At 35.2% G+C, this 25,783-nt stretch overlaps 2 protein-coding genes across 2 annotated transcripts in view; one reads left to right on the top strand and one right to left on the bottom strand.

The window, feature by feature from the left end:
* Positions 1–4,376: 4,376 nt before the first annotated feature.
* LOC139958688 (unconventional myosin-Id-like) overlaps positions 4,377–25,783 on the bottom strand; it is a 260,444-nt gene continuing 239,037 nt past the window's right edge. Inside the window, exon 19 of the mRNA XM_071955958.1 lies at positions 4,377–4,469. Coding sequence (XP_071812059.1) covers positions 4,392–4,469 — 78 coding nt within the window. The 3' untranslated portion in view covers positions 4,377–4,391. The remainder of the gene's footprint in view (positions 4,470–25,783) is intronic.
* LOC139958687 (uncharacterized) overlaps positions 13,189–25,783 on the top strand; it is a 60,404-nt gene continuing 47,809 nt past the window's right edge. Inside the window, exons 1-11 of the mRNA XM_071955956.1 lie at positions 13,189–13,220; positions 15,143–15,322; positions 17,636–17,709; positions 18,062–18,163; positions 19,651–19,692; positions 19,928–19,990; positions 20,215–20,277; positions 20,518–20,580; positions 22,282–22,344; positions 24,307–24,360; positions 24,832–25,275. Of these exons, the coding sequence (XP_071812057.1) occupies positions 13,204–13,220; positions 15,143–15,322; positions 17,636–17,709; positions 18,062–18,163; positions 19,651–19,692; positions 19,928–19,990; positions 20,215–20,277; positions 20,518–20,580; positions 22,282–22,344; positions 24,307–24,360; positions 24,832–25,275 (1,165 nt within the window). The 5' untranslated portion in view covers positions 13,189–13,203. The remainder of the gene's footprint in view (positions 13,221–15,142; positions 15,323–17,635; positions 17,710–18,061; positions 18,164–19,650; positions 19,693–19,927; positions 19,991–20,214; positions 20,278–20,517; positions 20,581–22,281; positions 22,345–24,306; positions 24,361–24,831; positions 25,276–25,783) is intronic.

The following is a 25,783-nucleotide window of genomic DNA, read 5'->3' as shown; positions in this document are numbered from 1 at the left end:
ACACTGATGTACACCGGAACCTTAATTCGCGAAAATGAACTTTCCGCGTTGAAGAAAGAAAGCGAGCAGTTCGCGACAGCACCAGCGTAAAACCAGATAAGTTTAAGTATTCTTTTATTGTAACCTATATCATGGCCATAGACAATAAGTTTAAGTTTTCTAAGTCCTAAATGTTCAGTGTATAGTACAGTGCACACTGTAACCTTATTATTGTTAACATTGTCTATACCACCTGTGCTGCATCATGTACAGTGTTCAGTACCACAGTAACCAGTATGTTATGTAACTGCAAGTATGCTTATTTAAGAGTTAATATCTAAGAGTGTGGTCAAGTTGACATATTTTGTAATGTAGATACTTTTTATTGTTTTGTGCCATTGATAGCCTTATAACATCCCCATTTCCCATAATTGGAGGATTGAAATTATAAGTAGTTCATGGTACATTTCTTTGTGTTTTGTGTCTCTCATTGTAAACCTGTGTAGAACTGACTCAGCAGTTGTTTTGAATATCAGCATTGAACCATTCGGACATGGAGACAATTTTATCCTGTCTTGAAGCCTAGGCCCACTTGAAACACATATTGCTGACCCATTGTCCTAATTACCTTTACCGAAGGAAAGGAGGGGTTACACAAGTAACCAGTTTACCAACATTTCTCAAAGGGTAAAGGGGAACACTTAGACCTCCCCCACCCCCTGTCCATCTAGTCCCCTCTCTCTCTCTGAAAATGGTGGTGGCGACCCTGAAGGAAAGTGAAATGTCTTTACCACGTCAGTAACTCTATGAAATCACACATATGTTATACAACACGACGGCACCCGGAAACTATATGTTTAATCATAATATATTCAAACAGGAAGGAAGCAGATATACTCTTATAGCTTTGGATAAATTCTTCATCGCAAATCATTTCAATGGAATATTATAATTTAAAGGAAGGTTTTTGATTGATTTCTTCTATAAAGACGCAAATCGTAATAATTAATATATACCGGTCGTTATTTAATCTTCTCGAGAATAAAATAATAAGGGCTTAATGTGTACCATCTCAGGGCTAAAGCAGAAAATCATATACGAATATATAAAAAAAAAATCCATCCAATATTTAATTGATGTCAGCTTCATTTTTTTAACGTCTTCGACGGATTAAGTTGCGATAAAGTTTCTCATAAAGTTGTAAAGTGGTATAATACAGTTGTCAAGGTTATATAATACGCAAATCCAAACTTGGTAATGGGGGTCTTCACAGCAACAAAAATGCATTCATGAAGAAACAAAGAAAGAAATGAGAAGAAATAGTTTTATAATGGATTATTTTAACATACGTCATCCCAAATACGCGCGTATGCCATAAGATTAAATTGTTCATTTTATATTGTAATAGTTTTAAAGTTGCACTCTATAAGCAAGCTTAAAAGTTACTTGTATTGTTGCCATAGAAACAGATGAAAGCCCCCCATAAAAAGAGAAGAAGAATATGAAACTCACGGCATGTCACATGTCGCAAACGGGTTGGATTTATCTCTTTTAATCCTCAAAGTATATATTGTCAAATTTTTAAAGTTGCACTCTTTAAGTACGCTTTACTTCTCTAGTTGTTGTGTACTGTTGCTATGGAAACAGATGAAAGCCAAAAAAAAGGAGAATAATATGAAACTCACGGTATGTCGCAAACAGGCTGGATTATTTCTTTTAATCTTCAAGTTAATATGTAATATATATTTATATATATATATACATATATATACATATATATACATATATATGTATATATATGTATATATATGTATATATATTTATAAGAATATATATAAGAATATAAGAATATATATAATTTATAAGAATATATATGTTTACATATATATATATATATATATATAAACATATATATTCTTATAAATTTATATATTCTTATATAAAGATGAAAATCGTAAAGTATATATATATATATACTTTACGATTTTCATCTTTACGATTTTCATTTATATATATATATATATATATATATATATATATATATATATATATACATATATATATATATTTATAAGAATGTAATTAAAAAGTTAAGCAGTAACCTTTTGTTGAGAAATATCCAAATACTATAGATATTTTATGGCACTGTGTGGAATCATTTTGTTCGAACATGTTGAGGTCAATGTTTGGTCCCCTACCTCAATTATATCTCGTTGTCCCTTGAAGTTTCAACCCCCCCCCCCCCCTACGCCATCCCTCCCTCACTCCCTCCCACCCTCCCTCCCTCGACGCACCTGATTTACACGTCTTATTCAGAGCATCTTTTTACATTTATGACAATTAACACATACTTATACAAATTTAAGATTACAATCGACGCTATGTCATACAACAATTTTATAGCCTGAATCCTGATTAGCAAAATTTCATTCCAAGCATATAACGAAGGTTATATAAGTCTTTCATTTTCTAGTTTTTCCTCACTTTTCAGTTTCTAATGACCTGTAATTAATACAATTTGCAAGTATAATTTTTCCTTTCCAATTAACAAGACGTCAACACAAACACACGCGCGCACAACCCCCACCCCCCTCCACCCCAATCATTCCTACAAAATTGCTCAGTTTGTTTTCAACCGTCCAAATTCGTTTTTCAGCCGTGCGTTTTGTTGTCCTATAGCAACAGTTAAATCAGTCATTCAAAAAGCTCAGGCATATTAATGCATGATTTCTCAAATGAGTAACTTATCACTCAATTGGTCTGTCCTTCGTATTATCACACTTGTTTGAACTATAAAATCTATTTCTTTAAAAAGTGAAGCGTTACTATTTTGTTTTGGTTTGGCGATTGATTGACTGATTGATTCGAGACACTAGCACATGAAGCTGGTTAAGATATTGTGATCTTGATGGCCTATTGTTATAGTTTGTTGATACACGATATCACATAAGTAACTATAGGGCTATTAAGTTTAATTGCTTAAAAGGCCGAATGCATTTTTGGCCTTCATAGATTTTGTAATATATGCGTATATTAATAGGTAATTACTAATGCAGCTCTTTCAGTATTGGAGCCAATGACAGTATATGTAGTCGCTCTGTGAACAATTCGAGCAGCCTTGTTCTGGATCTTTTGCAGTCTAGCTAATTGGGGAAAAGTTAATTGCGACAGCTATAGTAAAGACTTTGCGTAATCAAGCCTACTGGAAATTACTGCGTGAATAAGCTTTTCAGTTGCATATTTATATAGATATTTACGAAATTAGCCAACTTTCCCCAATGTGATACATTTTAGACTTTCATATACATTTTAATTGCTGATGCATATAGTAAGGTGGTTATCCAAATAAACAATAATGGGTTATGTACCACATGGTGTTTCAATATATTTACTTCTTGTAAGCAGTCAATGGCGAACAAAATCAACAAAATCCGGGTGTTTTGTACCAAATTAAAGCAAAAAAATATTGAACGGACAAATAGAGCTGTACTAGAGAAGTGAAACGTATCCTCAAAGAGAAATCACCTGTTAAGAGCTTTAAGAACGGCTGGTGATTTGTGTAAAACAGATTTGCTTTTTTTAAAGGTCTGTAAAGAGAGTTACGGTTTCATAATCTTGGTCGATATATACATACAGTTAAATGAAACTAATTGATGAAGCCTACGTACAAGGTCATTTTTCACCTTGTAAGAGGATGAAATATATTACAACAGTGGAGTGAGATTCCGAAAAATATGACGTCATGGTTACAAGGTCACAGACCTAAGGTTTAGCGATAGTCGTTTTGTTTTTCTGGAAAGAAGGGGAAGGTCGAGGAATGATTATATAAACACGTTGTTAACCGTTTCGATGTGCCCTGTGTTTTTTTCACTATTTTTGTTGTTATCCCATCGCTCCTACAAATAGGGAGGATGAGATATTGTCATGGGTTTGTCATTTCATCCTATTTCGCTATCTCAATATGCGTTCAGCAGCGCAGGCACTCGTGGTCCCGAAAACCGTCTCAACCAAGAACTATACGGAGATCGCGCTTTCTCGGTCGCTGCACCGAAGCTTTGGAACGACCTACCACACCAGGGCCGTCTTAACGCATGGGCCCACTGGGCCCTGGCCCAGGGCCCCGCGATGTCAGGGGCCCCGCAATCGTAGTAACCCCATGTCTTAATCTGGGAGGAAAACTTATTGAATAGGCCATTATGCCTGATTGAATTCGATACTTGACAACTTGTGACGAGAGTTGGTGAAACACTTGAGAGTTTGACATTAAATATTGGAAGATTACTCTTCTATAATGTATTTCAGCTTTTAGATATATCACGTATGTTATTTTGCTCAAGTTTTTTCCTTTATGCGCGACATAGGGAGGGGTGGTAAATGCAGGCATGTCTATGCTTGAGCGATTGTCAAGGATGTCAATTTTTCACGCAACTTTTGTCGAACTCACTTGATTGAGGGGCCCCGCTCCATTGCCGGGCCCAGGGCCCGGTGATCTCTTAAGACGGCCCTGTGTAACCACACAACATAAAGACTGCCAAATCTCTCGCCATATTTAAGAAAATTTTAAAATCACATCTTTTTAGTTTCTCTACGTGATTTGGTCACTTTTATATACTCGTGGTTTTATCTAGACTGTTACTTTTGTATAACTCTATTTTATGTGCTTATCCTTTTTACTATTTTTAAAGGTTTTGGTCTGTTTTATAGTCTTCTCGTGTTTTAAGATTTTTTGTGTTCGTATTTTACATACTGTTTAAGTTTCGTTTATGTGTTTTCTAGACTTTTTTATTCCTTTGATTTCTCTGTCTTTTTGTTTCTATTTGCTTTAGGTTTTGTAAAGCGTCTAGAGGCCTTTTGGTATTTGGCGCTATATTAAGAACATATTTATTATTATTATTATTATTAATATTCGTAGCAATGCTGTTGCCAGGGTAAAAATTAACATTCGTTGCTAGCGAGTGTGCGGTGCGGGGTAGGGGGTAGGGGGGGGGGGCGTCATCCATGGTATGGCGATTGAGGGTGACCGGAAGTTTATCAGGGAGAGTGAGAAATTTGTCCGTGTGGGAGTGTTTATGCGTCTGCTGGATCTGTGATTTTGTGTCAAAAATGTATCTATGGTATATTGTAGGCTACAGTACACGAGCGATACTATAAGGGTGTTTGAGATGAGATATTTAACTCCGTGTATATTCCACTCTTGTTTTGTTTCTTCCTTTGATACGAGTGTGACTCGACTGAATTTTTTGTTTAGTCCATAATTTTTTTTTTTTTTTTAACTTTAATCATCGGTAAACATTATTTTTTGGAGGTTTAAATGAATATATTTTTGCATTTCCTTTTTCTATTGTTGTTATCAAAACGTCTTTACTTAAAAATTCACCTTTTGTTTTCGTATATGTACTCTGATAAAACAAAACAAAAATGGATCGCCAAGCTGATGAAAATTATGAGTGCAATATTTTTATTATATCGAACAGTATCGATTCTTTCTTTCGAGGTCAACACTAAAACTGCATTGAAGAGATATATGAAAGGATATATACGAATATGGCAAGCCATGTGGGACAAACACTGCATAATATATCCGCGTATTAATTGGAATTTATACGCGTATTAATTGGAATATATACGCGTATATATTATTAGCCAATCATATGGCTTAAATATATCCGCGTATTAATTCGAATATATACACGTATTAATTCGAAAATATACACGTATTAATTCGAATATATACACGTATTAAATAAAATACATATGGGGATTAAATCCAATATATGCACTGATTAATTAGAATATACACGAAAAAACATTTCCGCTCTTGCTGTGTATATATACCAGCGATAAATATTTTGGCGGGCTCGCGAGAACGCTTCAGAAAGCGAAACTTTACACATGTAGGCTACAACACATGTATATTCGAATTAATACGCGTATATATTCGAATTAATACGCGGATATATTATGCGGTGTTTGTCCCACATGGCTTGCCATATACGAATGCATGAAATATTATATCCATACCTTAGATACAGAGAGATTATTTCAGGTATAGAAGTTATAACACAACATTCAGATGATTAAGGTACCATGTTACCACAAACAGGTTGAAAAGCGAACTAACACTAACAGTAATTAGCTGTAAGCTATGAACCGCAGTTTTTCAAGTTTTTTTTTACAACGATGTTTTTAAAAAAAAAAAATACGCAAAGTTAGTTCAAAACATTTTGCATAAGATACTGCGTTGTCATTTATATAGTTTCTGCAAGACTTGAGGAGCGGTTGAAATTGTATTTTGGCATCCTAAATTCACACTTGATATTTAACGACAAGCAGTGTGGCACTTGAAGTACGGTATTACGAACTAAATACACCCTTGGGGTTAGAAAGTGTTCTTGAGTACTGACATTCTGAAAAAAAGTGTCCACTCTTTCCCTAATGAGATATTCGAACTGGAAATTCTGATACTCATCATTAACGGGCCAATACATTAAGGACAAACAAAAAATGTGCTTTGTCATGTCTTTTCAATACACGAAATCCATGCATATTATAACATTCAAGGACATAGCAACATGACCGTGTATAGTCATGCAAGGGTATATTGCTCAGTTTAACGTATACTTCTCCACTTACAAAACGCAATTAATTTAAAAACCTGACGAAAATGTGGGTGTTTCACGGCGTAAAGAATTGGATTTAAGCAACTGTTAAGAACCACAAGTATTTTGGTATGGTTGACTACGATAGCACCTGATTTGAAGAGTTCAGCAAACATGTACGGTGTTAGACAAGCCGAAAACGTCACAACTACGTAAAAGAGGTTCTTGGTGATCTGCACTTGTTGAGTTAGAGTAGCTCTTGTCCTCTTCGATGTACCGTTATTTTGATTACTGGAAAGAAAGAGGAGGAGAAAAGAGAACGAAAAGAGATATAGCGAGGTTGGAATATATTTTTTCAAGTCAATATGTAGTTGTGGATGGGGAGGGGGAGGGGGAGGGGGAGGCGGGCTGTAAAGTTTACACGAAATGCCGTCTATAGACGGCTCTGTTTAACGCTGAACGTTAATGACGTCACAGATTTACTGTTTAGTCATCAGTCTATGATACATTTTGACAGAGAACTTTTACGGATATTGGTTCCGATCATCGCTACACGTTTGAACAAATGAAAACACGTGCATTCCACCTCATTCCTATGATGGCCAACTAGTGTAATTGAAAAAAAGGGTTGACGAATCAGTTAAGGTTTTGAGAAAAAATATTCACTTGTCTGTTTTTCGAGAAATATATGTTATCTTGTCAATTTTTATCCTCGTATTTTCTGTTTTTCTTACAATATATATTTATATATAACTATATAGACATAATTATATATATATAACTATAAATATATATATAACTATAGATATAAATCTATATAACTATATATATATATATATAGTTTAATATATATAGTTATATAAATTTATAGTTATATATATATAGTTGTATATATAGATAGTTATATAAAAAGTTATTTATATATAGTTAGGTGTATATATATATAGTTTTATATATAAAGTTAACTTATATATAGTTATATATACGTATACTAGTATAGTTATATATATATATATATATATATATATATAAAAGTAGTATTATATATATATATATATAATTATATGTGTTGTCATATATCATATGATAACATGTCATATCATATTTATTATCTTTTCTTGCAGTTGTATATAATTTGTTATCGTAGTTAATTGCCAACTGTTGCAACTTATCGCAATAACGATCGATCGTTTGCAATATTTTGGAAACAACTCTGGTAACAATACAAAACCATTTTTTTTTTTAAATTACTAATAATTGACAATAACGTACCGGAAACCAGTCAATGTATCGCTGATTGTTCGCGAGGCTTCAGTGGTAGACTGTTGTATTTTCATATTGTGTGACTTGACATGCTTGAATATACTCCAATAACAAAACATGATGATGGTCATCGGAGCTGGCATTAATGAGGAGAGGAGAATCACTTTATACAAGTAAGAATAAGGATGGTCCGCTAACAATGCACAATTATGACTCCATTTGTCATAGCCGATAACCCCGACACCGGCCAAAATCGGTGTAATCGTCACGATAAGAGGAAGCAGCCACGAAATCACTAGTGCACCAAGTATGACCCGATACTGACAAACTTTGTCGTAGAGCTCTCTTCGACGCGAAATCAGCATCCAACGGTTAAGGGCAATAAGAGCTAATGTTATGATGCTGCACCCTATAAAACTTTGTGTCAAAACTAGCACAAGGGCGCAAGGGGCGTAAACGGCATTTGCCTCTTCGTCACTCTCCACCAGAAGTGACCATGCAACTATAGGTAAAGTTGTACATGTGAAAAAGTCAGCCGTGGCGAGGTTGACTACCAAAATGTTAGTTTTAGTTCGAAGTTGGTTTGATAAAAAAAAGCTCAAACCTACCATCGTATTACCGATGACACCTATCGTCGTTATAAATAACAATACAACGGCGTCTAATTGTCGGATCCATTTCGGATTAAAATCAGCGGTGAGTCCTTCGTTAGGAGCGTACAGGTTGGCAATAGACGTTGTTTCCATCTGAGAATATAAACAGTAAGCTATAGTTTGCGAAGAATCGATTGAATCGATGCTTCTTTTCACGCTGATACTGAAGTCACTGCATCTAACTTTTGCGATTAATCGATTGATCGATTATTATATGTATGATAAATGTTTACTCGATGGTTTCCCTTGCACACTGATACTTTATTCAGTACACAGCCGCGCTCTCCATTTCCGTATGGAAAACATCGAAAATATTGTAGCTGAACAATCCAATTTGATGATTAAGAAAAAACCTACAGTAGAAAATTACAATCAAGAAGAATGATGGAAGATCGCTGCTCGAGTATTTTCTCCCGAAGTTGATCGATCGAACAAGTAAAGTATAAGTTGAAAACGATATCCAGAGAGTGTGAAGTCATGGAACGATTCGAATCTCCAAGAGACAAAACTTCAACTGCGCAAATAATGCGATGCTTTCTTCATATTGATTACTACCGTCGTTATGGAGATAGTATAGCCTTGTGTCAGCGCAGAAATGAAGAAAAAAATGCTCATATCGCAAAACAGTAACAGGTTTGGAGATGATTCTGTCAAGTTCGTCCTAAAACATTAAAAACCAACAAAAAAACATGCATCTATCAACACGACGAAAAATGTATGGTTTGCTATAAAGTTAATGAAGTTAAATATAGTGCTCGCACACTTGTTAATTACTGTCAGCATATATTGACGTATACGTATAACATCCGCGACGTTCACTGTCTGCACCTATATACGTACACCTCGTTTACCACTTTCTTTCGGCTTGTGCGTGACAAAATTAATCGAATATTTCTTCACCTTGATTCTTTTCCAAGTGCCAAAATAAAGAGAGAACTCTTTATGAACACAAATGAAACAAGTCAATGAAATGACGAGAGATTAAGCGAGTTCAGCATTTTTTTTTTCTTTTTTAAATTTCCGCACGCAGGTCGTAACTATCTATCCGGCAAACTGTACTCTTTGTGACAGCTATCAATTTATGCTAGCCTTTTTAAAACGGTTTTTAAGCTCAAGATTCGAATCAGTCCATTCCGGTTTCCACGAATTGTATATCACCGTACGATTATGGAACAGCAGATTTATCACGTCTTAATGTACATCTGTTGAAAACCAGTTACTGCTGCTGACAACGAAAGATCTTTGTCTAATCTTTTATTTACGCACAGCTAGCTGTGTATATTACTGGAAAGAACACAAAAATAAACATTGTATTCTAGAAATTGAGTAGTCTAATGAGATCATTTATTTTCAGAATACATCAAAATAAATGTGTTCCTCACACGGCATCTGCCTTACAAACAGCTATTTTCGTTATAGATAAATTTCCAATTTTGATTTTATTTTAAACTTACGTTACCCCTGTCAACATAATGGACTAACCTATAAAGCTTTAGATACATGGACTACTACTGTATAGGGTGTTAACAATTTCTGTATCAAACACAATATATTTTAACATTTAAAGACATGTTAAATACATAATATTATCAACATTTACTATAGTACCAAGTTCAATTTTAATGTTCCTTTGATAATTTTATTCTACCTATTGAATGTTGTTTTCTAACATTGACTAACAGTGCAGACCCTACCATTTTTAGTAATAGCAATTTCTAGCAATTTTTTAGCAGTAATTTCTGAGAAATGACGGTATAGCCGTCGCTGGCCAAAGGATTTGCACCAAAGAAGTCTTCGGCTTTGAGTGCAGCGTTTCTGTATATGCTGCCGTGTTGACGAATCTAACCGTATGAGTGTAATTACCGACTTTGCTATCCGCGTTGTAATCATTGCCGACTTTGCGATCCGCGGTGCCCCTCACTAGATTTCAATGTCGGTAACAGTGATTCCAAAGTTTTTCCATTTCGGGAAATCAAAAACAAAACGAAAGAACAGGAAGAAAAACAAAAGGAAGAAAACGTAAAGAGAAACAAAGACACGGGAAATTATTCTTCTTTCAAGATATAAAAAACAAATTGCAGATTATTTCGGAAAGCTTATAAGCTTGTCAATTTTCTTGAGTAAATATAACAATGTCTTGTTCTGTAATGTGTTACTCAAAAAGAGGGTTTAATTATGGATAGTTTTCATATAATGTGCACTGTTTTTAACATTATTTTCAAAGCAATAAGAGGCCTACTTCGGTTCATATCAATATACGCTCCAAAAGTTGTATGCAAAATATATACGTTAAGGCTTAGGCACATTTTCTGCATTTGATTTTTTTTTTCAAATTCTTTTTACAAATAGGCTTAGAATATTTACATAATGTAGCAGGTAAATATTCGTTTGGCATTTAAATTGAATTTCTCGTTGTTTTGAATGTTAGTTTTAACATTAGTGTATATGGTAACAAAGAAAATGCAGGTGAGCCTTGAATGAGCCTGACGGCAGTTTGTTGATGATGTGCGCGTGGGTGTATCCAGTAATGATAGATTGCAAGTTACAAGCTTAATAAGGTTGGCAAACTTGAGCTGTTTTCTTTTTATTAAATAAAAAACGGAATTGAAAGTTGATTTATCCTACATTCTGTCAAGGGGACCGAGTCTGTTCACGTGTACGAGGCTTACCAGTATTTTGTCGTGGGCGAGACACTCATAGAAGAATTAGCTACATCAGTTAAAAATTTTTAGGACCCGAGTGTTGGTTCCCAATTTTAGCATGCTAAGAAATGCTAACAGTTTTGAAAAGTACGGTATATTTTCATAGTGGTTCCGAATCTCCAAGTTATTTCGAAACATCTGGAATTGTTAAATTACTTAGCCTATAAGCAACACAATATCTTAGTGAGGGAACTATTCCACAATAGATGCTTGCATGACAGCAAAATGCTTGTTGAAGATGGTGCACGAGTGACCATTTTTTGACCTGTTGGCATATTTTGGGCCAATACTGGTAAGGTTTAAATATACACGATTACAACCATCATGAAATATTCCACACCCACCTGCGCCTAAACCCAAACTTACCCAACTCATGGTTTCATGAAGTTCCCAACACTAGATTGATACCATAGATACATGTGTTTACCCTTCTGGGCGGAAAACAAACCCGTTATATATAAACATATTTTTAAAGAGCTACATTTACAGACTTAAAATGTTATTGTTTTAAGGCGTGAAACTACATCCAGCCTTTTAAACTAGAGTTTTCGACTTTCAGCAGGGTAGTCCGTAATGATTTAAGGACAACTAATCGTTATGACAGTAATAATGATAATAATATAATAATATACTTTTTTTTTTACAGTATACCAGGAGCTGAAATCTGAGGCTAAATGCATGCGTGAAATAGCTGAAAATGTACGTTAATCCATCAAGTAGGTAATAAAATACGACATTTGCGGTGTGTAATGTTTCTATCATTACCTTTATGCCTCTACATATAACACGTTTACTGTGTCTCCTTATGTGGTGGTGTCATGTAATTCATTTACTATCTACTCGATGTTAACTCAGTCTAGTTATTCATGCATAATCATCGATGGATGGGGTTTCTCATAATTGTAGGCTATCAGTGTTTACGAATAAATGCGAAGCAATTAACATTTCAATCCGCAGCCAGAATATCATTCTCAAGTCACCAAATCTGTGTCGAAAACTCACTCGTAGAATCGATTCCTTAAAAGCATCTCAGGTAAAGTCGACAGTAAGAACGGACGCATACGCAGGGACCAAAATGGACTGAGCAGAATAAACAATTTTGATAATGACCTGACAAAATACTGTAGATATACAAACATATCAAACATCATTACTAGTGGTGTGATGATATAAATATATAATAATAACAAAATAGTTAATAGAAAGAAATATCAGCTGGGTATCCATGTACTAGCAGATATATATATATATATTTATATTATATGTATATATATATATATATCCGCTAGTACATGTATATACATATATATATATATGTATATATATATACATATATATACATATATATATATACTATGTATAACACTATATTAATATATATATATATATATATATTAATATAGTGTTATACATAGTGTTATGTAATATAGTGTTAGTGTTATGTTAGTCGGATGTGGTTGTGCAAATATCAAGCTTGCTACTTATTGATCAAAACTATTCCACAGATTGGTTAATATTTATATATAAGAGGCGGAACAGATGTTACCATGCCAGTTTACGCGCAAGGCGTGTCAGTGACGTTCTCATTCAAACAAGATGACAGCAATTATTGCCCCAGTCTAAAAATGTCCATTCATTGTTTTCTCTTGGTAACAGGTGTGTCCTTTCAATGAAAAACTTGACTAATTATAATTAAAATCCGAAGCTAAACTTTATTAATTACAATAATTAAGTAACTGTTGTTATTCAACTGCTTTCGTTTAAAAACATAGAAAACCATCACCTTAGAATATTTCAGTCATTCCTTCCCAGTAAAGTACGGCAGAGATTAAACTGTTTGACACTTTTCAGATCTCGTTATTTCAACCAAGGCAATAGTGACATTTGAGGTTGTAATATCTTGAATAATTTTATATTTCTCGCTAAGTTGCGATGATTCGCTGGTTTCAACCTTTCATTTTGTTGACAACGACACCGATATGGCTGACTACTGCGCAAGAAAACGAAATGATCGACCAAAAGAGGTAAAACAAAATTATTTCAAAACTGCTATTCAGGGGGCATTTCTATATGTATCTTTTAAGCAAACCTTTCATTACGATTCGCTAGTATACCACAATGTACTTAAAAAGTTTAACTGACTTTGAAAAGTGAATGAACCAATGATTTCGTCATTGCACATGAAAAATAAAATATTTTTTGTATTAATTTAAAGACAAGGCTCGTAGAAGTAAATTATTTTATTTTATTTTTAGCAATGTATAGATTCTTGTAATAAGTTAGGCATTTTGAAAAGTCCATGGTTATTGCCCCACTTGGTATACTTTCTCCAAAATGTTAGAAATTGGCATAAATACATCAAATTAATATTGTACCAATCTGAAATTAAAAGTATAGGAGTAATAATGCCTTTTTTTGCAATTAGAATCGAAACCTGAAAGGGGTGGTCCTTTCTCTTTATCTCAATGACTTCGTCATAATTATGAAAATGAAAAAGTCATAACATAGTAATTACCAGAATGAGAAACAGTAAATTAAAAACATACTACGTGAGTGTCTGAGTGAGGCAAATAAATGAATAACACATTTGACTATCCTGCGCCAGTGTTGTTTAGTAGTGTATATGGGCCATTTTTAATCACTTTGCAACATGGAAAGTGTATCAGGGCTCCGACAGCAGAGCCCAGGGGAGGAGGAGGGGGTGGGGTTTCTTCTCTCTATAATTTTCACAGTAATGCATGCTTTTCTCGCGGGCGTGGAAGCAACCAGCTGGGTCCTGGCTCCCATGATCTCAAACTTGCGTCTTGGTCTCTGTCAAAATCTTATTAAGCCAATGGGACAAATCTTTGCCACGTGTTAACTGCTTGTCTCATTTTGGCCAAGGGAGAACTGAGGGAATACACTGCGTATAATTCACACACCCTTTATGATCAGTCGAGTTTAAAACGTATGTATAATGCCTGTACAGCGTCCGGGGTAGTAAGGGGACCCGGTAAATATAGAGAAACCCTGCATTGAAAATGTGAGGTAGGCCTACAAAGAATACCGGTAGTTTATATATAACTCCGTGTCGTAATATATACATAAGGACAAATAAAGGGCGAGGAGGAGGAGTGAGAGGAGGGAGGGGTAAGTTATCTGATTATCCTCGGACTAGAAATTGGCTCTTAACGCTTGCAGGAAAATATCGAAGAGTAAAAGAACTCCAAATTAACCGTCCGAGACAATTTATTATTTTTGTCAAGAAGCAGAATGTGTCTGTCTGTGTTTCTAGTTTCTTGGACGAATCGCTTTAGAAACATTAAAGGCATTGAAGACTCGCCCCAAACCGCGTGCTGCAATCTAGAAAAGTTAACTTTCTGTTGCTTGCAAGTGACGTTTTGTTCGTGTCGCTACAAATCGGCAGACAGTAATGAAACGTGATACCTTGTTATCTTTAGCTGGACCTGATATGTCCATCGCTGTATCGTTTATACACTGTACTGTGGGTATTGACTGCAGCTGTATGTACTGACTGTACACTATAGTGTCTAATTACCGACGGTATCATGCAGTGTGTGTATTTTCTGGGATCGGTGGTGGTGTCTAACACTTCTGTTACACCTCATTCGAAACTAGGTCAGATTACCGGCATTAGACGTTTCTTTTTGCGCGAGTCTTCACACCCTTTAACACTTCAGTATGGAATGCATGGTATCTCTAATTTACATCATAAGATACAAATGCCACTTGATAGCCTACCTGGGTACTTTATATGTTATAACAGAAATACGTTACACAAATTCTATTAATTCTTTCGTTATGTTTAACAATTTATCTTTCCATTTCACTGTTTATGTTATCGTACCGCTCGTTTGGGAACATTTGTGGTGCCTATTCATAATATGTCAGCCTTTTTAATGATCAAACGTTTACAATAAGATGGCTTCCCTACTCTCTTGGACAGCACTATGAGTTCCCATTACTGCCCAGGGTATCGCACCGTATCCACTCAAACAATTGAGCGCAGTATGATCCGCTGTGACATGATGCATGATCCCGTCATTATTGAAGATGGTTGGATTCTCGACGATGGAAATAGTTTTGGTGCCTTGGTGTTAGGAGAGTCACTTTGTGCAATTAAAAGGTAAGAAATGTGAAACAAGTCTGCCCTAGAATAATCATTGTTCCAATGCGTGCAACGTTTGTGAACTATGCTGATGGAATTTAACGGTAGTGTTTCGTATGTGGAACGTGTGTGGAACGTAACGTAGTCTCATTCGCGTTTGTTGAGCTGTTGTTGTTGGTGCTGTTGTGGTAAAATAAAACCGACAGTGTGGTCTCTTCTTGTAGACTCGTAGGTAACAATGGGAAACGTATTTACTAACCCAGCTTTACACGCGAGTTTTCCAACAAGTGAAAATTCAATTTCTACAAAGTGCACTCTCAATAGCTATTTTCTTAGTTGGGTACTCCCAATTTGTTTTGTTTGTCGCGAAGATTGAATTTTTTCCACACATCATAGTTGCCTTCTACTGAGTTCTACGAAATTTATACTTTATCTACATCTTTACGTTATTTTAGTGTCTTGCGTTACTTTTGTGAGTTTTACAACTAAGGTCTCCTAATTTATTCTAACCCTTTGCCAGTATTCATTAGTTTTTATGGTCCCATTTCTCTTACATAGCCAGTGTATGCCTAGAATCCATGCCTATGTAGTTGTGCGAAAACAGCTCAGACGTACAGTACTATACTTGTTAAGTAATGTGCAAACCCAGGCTTATGTCTAATGTTAGTGTTACACATAGTTTTGGAAGGCTACATAGATCTGTGGTATTCGTACTAAAGTTATGACATAACTATACAAATCAGCCTTTCAAGTTACATGGACAGGGCTAAATTTGGCGCACTCATTATTATGACAGTCTTATTTCAGTCTAGGGCATAGGGTGTTATGGAAAGCTAAGTTAGCCTATTGTCAGGCCTATTGTAGTCTATATACTGTAGCTAGGCCTATGCATAAAGAATATCAATACTGTGGATAGTCCTGGGTTGACGTTACATCGTAAATAATTTGGGTACCTTGGTAGCCTAAACGAGTAACGATTGCTGCTGCACAGGTGATATGGCGTAAACATTTTTTTAAGCCTTTGACTTTCTAACAAGTTACAGAAAGATTCTTCTAATGGAGAAATTTATTGCTGGAGGTGGAATTTGAAGTCTAGGCTAAATTTACAAAATCAATGTGATCACATCAATAAGCCAGACACTTTCAGTATATATATGACAAACTTGTTGACTAGTAGTAGTACTATAAACAGGCTTGGGGTAATCGTAATCAGTAATCGTAATCGATTACATTTTTTGAAGTAATCGTAATCGTAATCGATTACTTTTGTGAAAATGACAAAGTAATCGTAATCGATTACAAGGGCAAAGTAATCGTAATCGTATTACATTTATGATTACAGTGAAATTTGAATGAGAAGGGCAAAATCAGTAGAAATGATTAAAACTAATTCTTACTATTGGCTTTTAGTGTGACCAAAGAAGTGTTCCTGCTTCTAGAATTCTCTAGCACAATAAACTTACACTAAGAAGTACTGGGGATTTGATCACCATATTCAAGGATTTTTTATCACCTGAATTATTCTGTTCAATGCTGCCTCTCAGCATTCACAATCCTTTTGCATACACAACTGGTTGTCTGTTTAATTGTCTGTTTAAATTGTATTTTCTACTGGACTTATGGGTTACACATCTTAAACTTGTTAAGGCATAAATGTGTAATGCCTGGTAGGAATTGTAGATATACTTCCACAATTTTGTCCGTATATACTGTAAATGCCCTTCCTTTGCCCTATTTCATTGCCCTATTTCCTGGCAGAGAGTTATATTAAACAGCTATGCAGAGGATTGTGCAAGTAACCACAATGTAATCATGATTGTAATCACGATTACATTACAATGTAATCGTAATCGATTACTTCAACTTTAGACTAATCGTAATCGTAATCATACATTCTCAAGTAATCGTAATCGATTACATTCAGATGTAATCGCCCCAAGCCTGACTATAAATCCATCTATTCTGAACATTACAAAGCAAAATGTGCACCTATTACTTGCAAACTGTTGAATAATGCTTGTGCTTTCTGGAAAATTTTCTGATGAATGTTAAACACATTTGGTGTACTATATATTCCGCTATTTGTCTCCCATTCCATGTGACTTTTGGCAATAAAGTGACCAGACATATACACTAAGTTTGTATAAAGCAAGAATAAATGCAATGTAAAGCATTATCGTGATTCCAACATACACTGTGAGTGTTAAAGTTTTCAGAAACAACGATAAGAACAACATGTGTATTGAGCACTGTGTTAAGCATACATTACTTAAAATATTGCACGTATTATATGAAACTTAGAATTTTAAACATTTCTTTATTGGAAACCAGAATTGTCAACAAAGAAGAACAAGTTCCATCTGTGGTTTGTTGTGAGGGATACACTGGCGATAAATGTGACCAAGGTATGTTAAGATGGAAAATTCAATTACTTTTTCATCATATCAAAGCTATTTCTTGCTTATTTATAAGGTTGGGTCTGATTGGAAAAGTTGGATAGATGTGGGTGAGTTGGGGCCATGAAAGCGGGTAAGGGGAGTAGGTGAGGCCAACGAAAGTGAACGGAGAAGGGCATACCAATGTAAGTTGTGATTTTGTGGTAATTAACATTTTCGACAGAACTTTCTGTGCATAGTATTCATGTACAGGAACTTTCCAGTTTTTTCTTCTTTCCATGTTTAAAAGTGTGTCTTATGTGGAAGCCTCAAAAAGTCCTGTATCCAAATGGTAGAAGTAGTTTCCTTGCTTATTTTTCAGCAATTTGTGATCCTCCTTGTCAGAATGGTGGAAGCTGTTCTAGTCCTGGCAAATGTATTTGCCTTTCTGGCTTCTCAGGAAGTAACTGTGGACTATATTCAGGTACTGTATCAAGTCCTGCGTAACATTACTGTATGGATAATATGCAGTTACTGTTTGCATAAAGTCCTTGTCATGTCATGATAATGGACTAAATAAAAGTACTATATATATTAAGGTGACCAGACGTCCCCGATTTTCGGGGACAGTCCCCGATTACAGTGTGCTGTCCCCGATGAACAAGTGTCCCCGAAAATGTCCCCGATTCGTCAAAATGTTCAGGAATTTCAAAAATATCCCACATTATTAGTAAAATAATTGTAAAAACAAATTTAGTCAGGTGAGCAGTCGCAGAACGGAACAGGTGGGACAGTGTAAAGTGGAAACACTGTTAAAAAATATGCTAGATCGATCTAGCCTAGCACTATTTCGACCGTATAATTGGCAACTACGGCGATACGACACTTATAGTGTGAGCATGAGCAACTCACAAGCTCTTAAAGAACCACGTAAAGTTAGTGAATTTCATCTAAAAAAAGCTTCATTTTTGAAAATAAAATTGATTTAAATAGTGCTACTAAGTATAACCATTTTACATCTAAGCACCTTAGGCACTTGAAAATTTTTCAAAGGGGAGGGGGACACCCCCTCCCCTTAGACCCCTCCCCCATATCAGTCACGCAATAAATGTCCCCGATTCCAGTCAGGAAAATATGGTCACCTTAATATATATCCTTTCCGACATAACTACTGACTTAATCCTCCAGGACATAGGTATGTACGACTTAGATGCAGGTACTTAGTCCTTCTTGGCATTGGTGGAGACTATGGATGTGGGTTTATTGAGCTTCTGTGTAGGTGTGTCAATTCCATGACATTACTGATAATTTGTAGTGCAGGTACTGTTACTGTATGTATATTGTATGTACATATATGTAATGTATACTGTATGCTTCATGATGACATTTCTGATGCAAGTACTATGTATAATATCATATGTCATCCATTGCGTAATAATAAACTAAATACAAGTAATATAAATATCCTTTATGACATACCCACTATATGCAGACATGCTTTACGTATAAAACCCTTCATGACATAAACCAGAATGTATGGACCGGGGTATATTCAGGTACTGTAAGTTAAAGTATCAATTCCATTGTGCAGTATAACTGTGATAAATCTATAAAAAGTTATGTTTATGTAGTATGTCCTTCATGACATAACTACCGACTATATGCAGAACTGTATGATATGTATAAAATCTCTCATGACATAAGTGCAAACTGTTTGGGCTTGAGTATGTATTCAGTTACTGTATATCAAGTCCATGATGTATTATAAATCTAGGTGAAGTTATTTGTATATATATATATACTGTATATATATATATATATATATACACATATCATATATAAACATATATATATATACATATATATATATACATATATATCAAGTCCATGACATAACTGTGATATGTCTATATGCAGTTATGTAATTTATCGGCTTATAGTGATATGTTCTCTCTGTGGTTTACTTTACAGGCTTTCAAGGACCCTCTGACCTCAGGAAAATCTTTAAGCGAGGTACAGTCCATTAAGCTATGATCCTATAGTACTGTAAACTCTAGACAATAGCCTACTTCAAATTACAATTTAATTACCACCATCCAAGCTGATTGAGATCAATATTACAAAATTATTTCAGGTTCTTTTAGCTGTTTTGATTGCTTGATTTAATTCTTCAATTCTTACAATAGTTTGGCCAAATCTTGTTTGTAAATACCTTTTTATTATTTTAGAACTGTCTTTAATTTTGAAGGTAAATCCTCGGCCAAAGATTCTAAATCAAAATCCAAGTCATCTTCCAAAACGAAATCCAAAGGTAAGTGGAACTTCAGCCCCTCCATAGCAATTTTAAGACAAGCTGATATGTCTTCTTTCAACTCACATAATTAGTTATTGATAATATGCGAGTCATATTTTCATGCATTTTCTTCTGTTCTATTCAACCCTTGTAACCAAAGAAGTTTTGAGCAGTTTTGTTCGTATGCATCGTATGAGTTCACTTTCCCAAGTTTCAATCATTTTTTATGTTTGTTTTTAAAGGTAAATCCACCTCTGACGACTCAGAACCAAAATCCAAGTCAGCTTCCAAAACAAAATCCAAAAGTAAGTGGGAACTTCAGCCTCTCGTTAGCAATTTTAAGACAAGCTGCAGTGGTATTTCTTCTTTCAACTCACATAATTAAATAATTAATGAATTGATAATTTGTCAAGTCATACCTTAATGCATTTCCTTCTGTTCTATTCAACCCTTGCAACCGATGAAGTTTCAGCCAGTTTTGTTCATATGCATCTTACGAGTTCACTTTCCCAAGTTTCAATCATTTTTTATGTTTGTTTTGAAAGGTAAATCCACCTCAGAAGATTCAGAACCAAAATCAAAGTCAGTTTCCAAAGAGAAATCCAAAGGTGAGTGCAACATCAACGTATCCATGGAAACCGCAAGACAATATGTAATGTAATATTTACTTGAAAATATTTGGCACTGTAGATTTTGGGCTTTTGGAACCAACATGTTTCAGCCAAGTTGTGTTTGTGGGCCATCTTAATTAGAGAACATTATCCCAAGTTTCATTCTGTTTGGTGTTTAATTCCAAAGGTAAATCCACCTCCCATCATTCATAACCAAAGCCATTGTCAGATTCCAAAAACAAATCTAAAGGTTTGTGTCTCATGAAAATCTCCATGGCAACAGCAAGACAAACTGAAAAATTATTTGACTTTACATTAGTTCCACAACCAACAGTAGCTTTTCAAGTCTTACTTGCGTTCACCGTCAATTTCAAGTTGTCATCTAAAATCATCCCTTTGATTTTCCCACGGGAACAGAAAAGGGAGAAAAAAAATATTTGGTTACCATGGCAACTGTAAAATTGGTATATGAATGATATGTCATTATGACACTTTCAAAATGAACACTTATGGCAATTGTCAACATGAAACCAAATGGTAAGTGTTTAGTCAAGAGTTTATCTTTCAGATACAGTGCATGTAAATACTGCGATTTGAATATATTAGGATATTATTCAAATTCTGACCAACTCAGCTCACCGATTTGCTAGCACTGTTAAAAGTGGTTCACTTGCCATGTATATATTGTACTGAGACTTGTTTAACTTTTTGAAACTCGTATATGGAATCTATCAGGCGCTTTTTCTTTACTGTGGTGTTCCCTTTGCTTGTGTATCTGCTTTTGTGGAGTTGTGACTTTCTGAAAACCTTACTTTATGGCAGCGAGCCTACTGAGACATACCCAAACCTATAGTTTTTGTGGATTTGATTCAGATTGCATCCACTGCAGTTGTAAACTAACTTCAAACATGATTAATTGCAACAACAAATGAAGAAATACCTGAGATGTCGACATATTTCACAAGTTAGGCATTTCAATTGCGGCAAGACCCCGATATCGTACGGCACAGTATGTATACTGGCCTATAATAGCCACTGATCTTACGAAATATGACCAGATGTTGAGGCAGTTTTTAACCATAATTTACCTTTAATTGAAGCATTGCTTCCCAAAATGAGTTAACCAATGTGTGAAAAATTCTAACAACCATTACTTTCTCTTTTAGCTGCATATTTATTGGAAGAGTGAAGTTAATATTAAATAGGTTCACTTTCTTACGAGAAGTACATGGAAAGTCCATTGTTATTGTTTCGCGTTCGTGGTACACTCTGCACAATGACGCCACACGGTGACCTGTACGTTCATGAGCTATTACGCATCACATTTCTGGTCAGTGAGAATCTGCTAACTTTGACATCAACTTTCTCTAAATTACTGTCACTTTCCGACTAAATGGGAACCACAGTATGATTTGTGTACTAAAATACTTTAGAATGAGCCCCAAAAAAGGATTTTTTTTTCTGCCGCCAGCAATGAATTATAAATGCCATTTCTCCTTTGGATTTATTTAAATGAACTATTCCATGTCAGGTGATGAAATGATCTCATTAACTGTTTGAATTTCTTTTTCCACGGCAGGCAAATTTTGTTTGAAGTTACTGAATTAACCTGTCCTACTTTTTCAATCTTTTGTTTGAAGTTACAGAATTAACCTCTCCTACTTTTTCAATCTTTCCCTTTTTCTTTGATTTCCAAAGGAAAATCCTCACACGAAGATTCTGAGCCAAACTCCAAGTCAGTTTCCAGACAGAAATCCAAAGGTAAGTTTTACTCTCATCAAGCTCTTGTGTCAGTTAGAATCTGCCTATATTGGCAATTCCAACTTGTATTCTCTTCTCCATCAAACTAATCCCACATAAACCTCAAATACTCCTCTTTCTCGGTTTATGTCCGAGCATTAGTGATAACTTTCTTTATATTTTTTTTCTCACCCTAGATTCTAATCTTTCAGCTGTTTAAGCTCATTTGACAAGTTTTATCACTGCCATCAATCTGTTCTCGGCAACAGCAAAATCAGATTAGCATAGTTTTGTTTTCTGGCCATGACAACATAAAATTTGAAGAAAAAAAAAACATCGTTTGTTAATGGTTACAGCCAATATGACAAATGTACTATTAATAAATGTTCGAGCATTTGTGATAAATTCCTTATATTTTTTTTCTTCCCCTAGATTCTAATCTTTCAGCTGTTTAAGCTCATTTGGTATTCTTTATCACTCTCATCAAGCTGTCCTTGACATTAGTAAAATCAGATTAGCATAGTATTCTTGCCTGGCCATGGCAACATTGAATATGAAAAAAAATATATAGCTTGTTGATGCTTACAGCCAATATGAAAAATGCACTATTAATATATCTCTCCAACATTCCAACATTTTCATGGTCTTGTTTGCAAAGGTAAAACTTGGGTGTCTCTTAATTTGGTTGTGCATGTGTTTTTAATATCCATGCTATAGATAAAGTTAGTACTTCGACCTCCATCAACCGAGCGTGGGTAAACTTTTGGTTATAAGTTACTTAACAGAGGGTCCTAGGCTCACATTTCATAGCAAATTTACTTAAAATTTCATTGACATAAATTAACAATTTATAGAATCCAGCTTTTTATCATTTCCTTTATGATGCACTTATCAACTACAGTATTGAACCATGTGGAAAACACCAGAGGAGGAAATAAGAGGTTGCTGTCAAAAAAAACAAAAAAACTTTAAGACGATATCTAATAGAATATGACATGTAAGAAAAGGAGTTCTTTGGTTACCATGGCAACAGTAAAAATTGGCTCCATAATTGAGTGTTTTATTAGGTAAACCTGACAGGGTAGATGTGTTGCATACATAATTGTGTCAGTATCATGAAAAATGTCTATAACTTTTTGTCAAGTTGTCAACTTTTCAGGAAATATATTGTCTTAATGAATCTTGTCACATTTACAAGATAAAGAAAATTTTCAATTGTCGAGTTGCTGCATTACCCCGTGGAAACTAGGTTACCCTTAACTTGACAACACATCGAAACCATGATATTTGATGACTTGGCTAGTTACAGTAATCTAGCATCTTGGCAGAAAATTATTAAATTGTCGAAATATCAGGTCTACGAATCGTTTCTCCTTTTTGCAACTGCAATGTTTCTCACACTTATGACATAAGCAAACACACACAATCAACTGTTGACTTGACATGTTTGCGACTTTTCACACGGCAATCAAATTACCGTATGAATTTATTTCCATCGATTTTAAATCCGTTACGAGTTCAACCTGGTTAGCCGCTCGCTTGGTATATAACCGAAACAAAAGCCGAGAAAACGTCTTCCTTATCTGCAGAAGCTACAAAAAATGTGAGAAGTTTTAACAAAATGTATTTCATTTCCTTTTAAGGTATCCATGCAATAATAATTTCAATTTCCATGAAACATGAGGACATTCCTTACGAGCTTCCATGCAGGATTTGAACTATAACTCTCCAATGTAGGATTTGCCATCTCTGGGGGTCAAATGTCTTTCTCGCACCACACAACATTTCATATACAGTACACCTTTTCACTTTAGATTTGTCCTTTTGTTAAGTGAAGACCCCTGCACTTCTGGTTTATATTAACAGCATTTCTTGTACGATGAATAGTTGTGTACAGCCTGGTTAATTATTATTATGGTAATCACAGGTAACTGTAACAGTAACAGTCAGCTCATTCCACATATCTTGTTTCTTAATTTCCAGATAAATCAAAATCTGACAAACATTCTAAATCAGAAGATGAAGTTATTACAGAAGGTAAGTATACTCCACAAGCTGTAATAGTATGTTCTATCATTTTTTAATGTTAACATAAATGTGAAGCTTCCTAGAAAGTAAAGAAAAACATGTACTCTTACAACCCACCTGCAGAAGAAAGCAAGTTGTAGAATATATTAGGGATTACCCTACAAACTAAGAATTGTATAAATAATCAGGCCTTGAAATTCAGGCTTTGTTATTGGCTAAATTCCACTGGATTCTGCTGGTTGCCATTGGAAACTAATTTTAGAAAAATTATAAAAGAAAAAGGGCAAAGGCATTTCTCTGCTAGAAGACATCAAGACCAAAACCATTTAATAAGTTTCGCTTCATTTATTTGATTGTCTACGACATTAAATAGTACAAAGTTGCACTAAACAAAAACTATAAGATAATCTGAGGAACACTCAAACAACAGAGATTTATAGAGCGATGGTTTTTCATGACCCCTTCTCTTATGTCTTTCAGCTGTCCCTACTACCCCGGCAAAAGTGTCTTCTCTTCCATTTTCAACGAAGGGTAGCATCCCCGTTAAACCAATCTTGAGAATTCTCCGTGAATTCTCAGACATCTCTACCGATGCGCCCGTCTCGACCACGGTGGTGACGACCACTTTGGAACCGAAGAATCCGCTAGAGGACAGGACGTCGGCGACCTGCGTAGCATGGAGCCGCGATCACGTGACCACGTTCGACGGGGCGCAGATGACAGTGGAGCAGACCTGCCCGTATCTTTTGGCAGCGGTCATCGACCGATCGTGGGGGGTCAGCGTTCGAAACGTCGAGTGCGATCTCATCTCGACCTGTCGGAAGCAGATCGAGTTTACACTGGGCCTCGACGAGGTGGCCGTGGTGGGGTCAGGGGTCACCGTCAATGGAAGGTCCGTGAACAGTTTACCGTATGTGAATAGCGGTAAGTCTGATATTGTATCCGGCTTAATATCTCCGGCATTGCCATGCTCTACCAGCATGCAGGTTAGGTTGTAGTCTGCTGGTTCTAATAATTCAAAATAAATTGACATTTTGGTTAGTACTCTCCTGTGATAACACTCAGTTTTGAAGGAATGAATAGAAAAATAAAATATTAATTTTCCTTAGCAAGACTTCTGCAAGAGTTTTTGCATGACATTTCCAAAAAACGATTTTCAAAATAAGTTTTGTGTTTAAAATTTGCAGTCCAATTTACATCAGTTTGTTTCTTAGAATATTGTCTGGTATTATGTTGATATAAAATCAGTATTTATAAACTTTTATTGCCAGTTTCCAAAATTACAGGCATCATCCACAGAGTTGCCAAATCAAATAAGACACTAAAATGCCATTTGACATTTCCAAAAAACGATTTTCAAAATAAGTTTTGTGTTTAAAATTTGCAGTCCAATTTACATCAGTTTGTTTCTTAGAATATTGTCTGATATTTT

The sequence above is a fragment of the Apostichopus japonicus genome, chromosome 18, assembly GCF_037975245.1.
Source record: "Apostichopus japonicus isolate 1M-3 chromosome 18, ASM3797524v1, whole genome shotgun sequence".
Taxonomy (NCBI): Eukaryota; Metazoa; Echinodermata; class Holothuroidea; order Aspidochirotida; family Stichopodidae; genus Apostichopus; species Apostichopus japonicus.
This window is presented reverse-complemented; position numbering and strand designations above follow the sequence as displayed.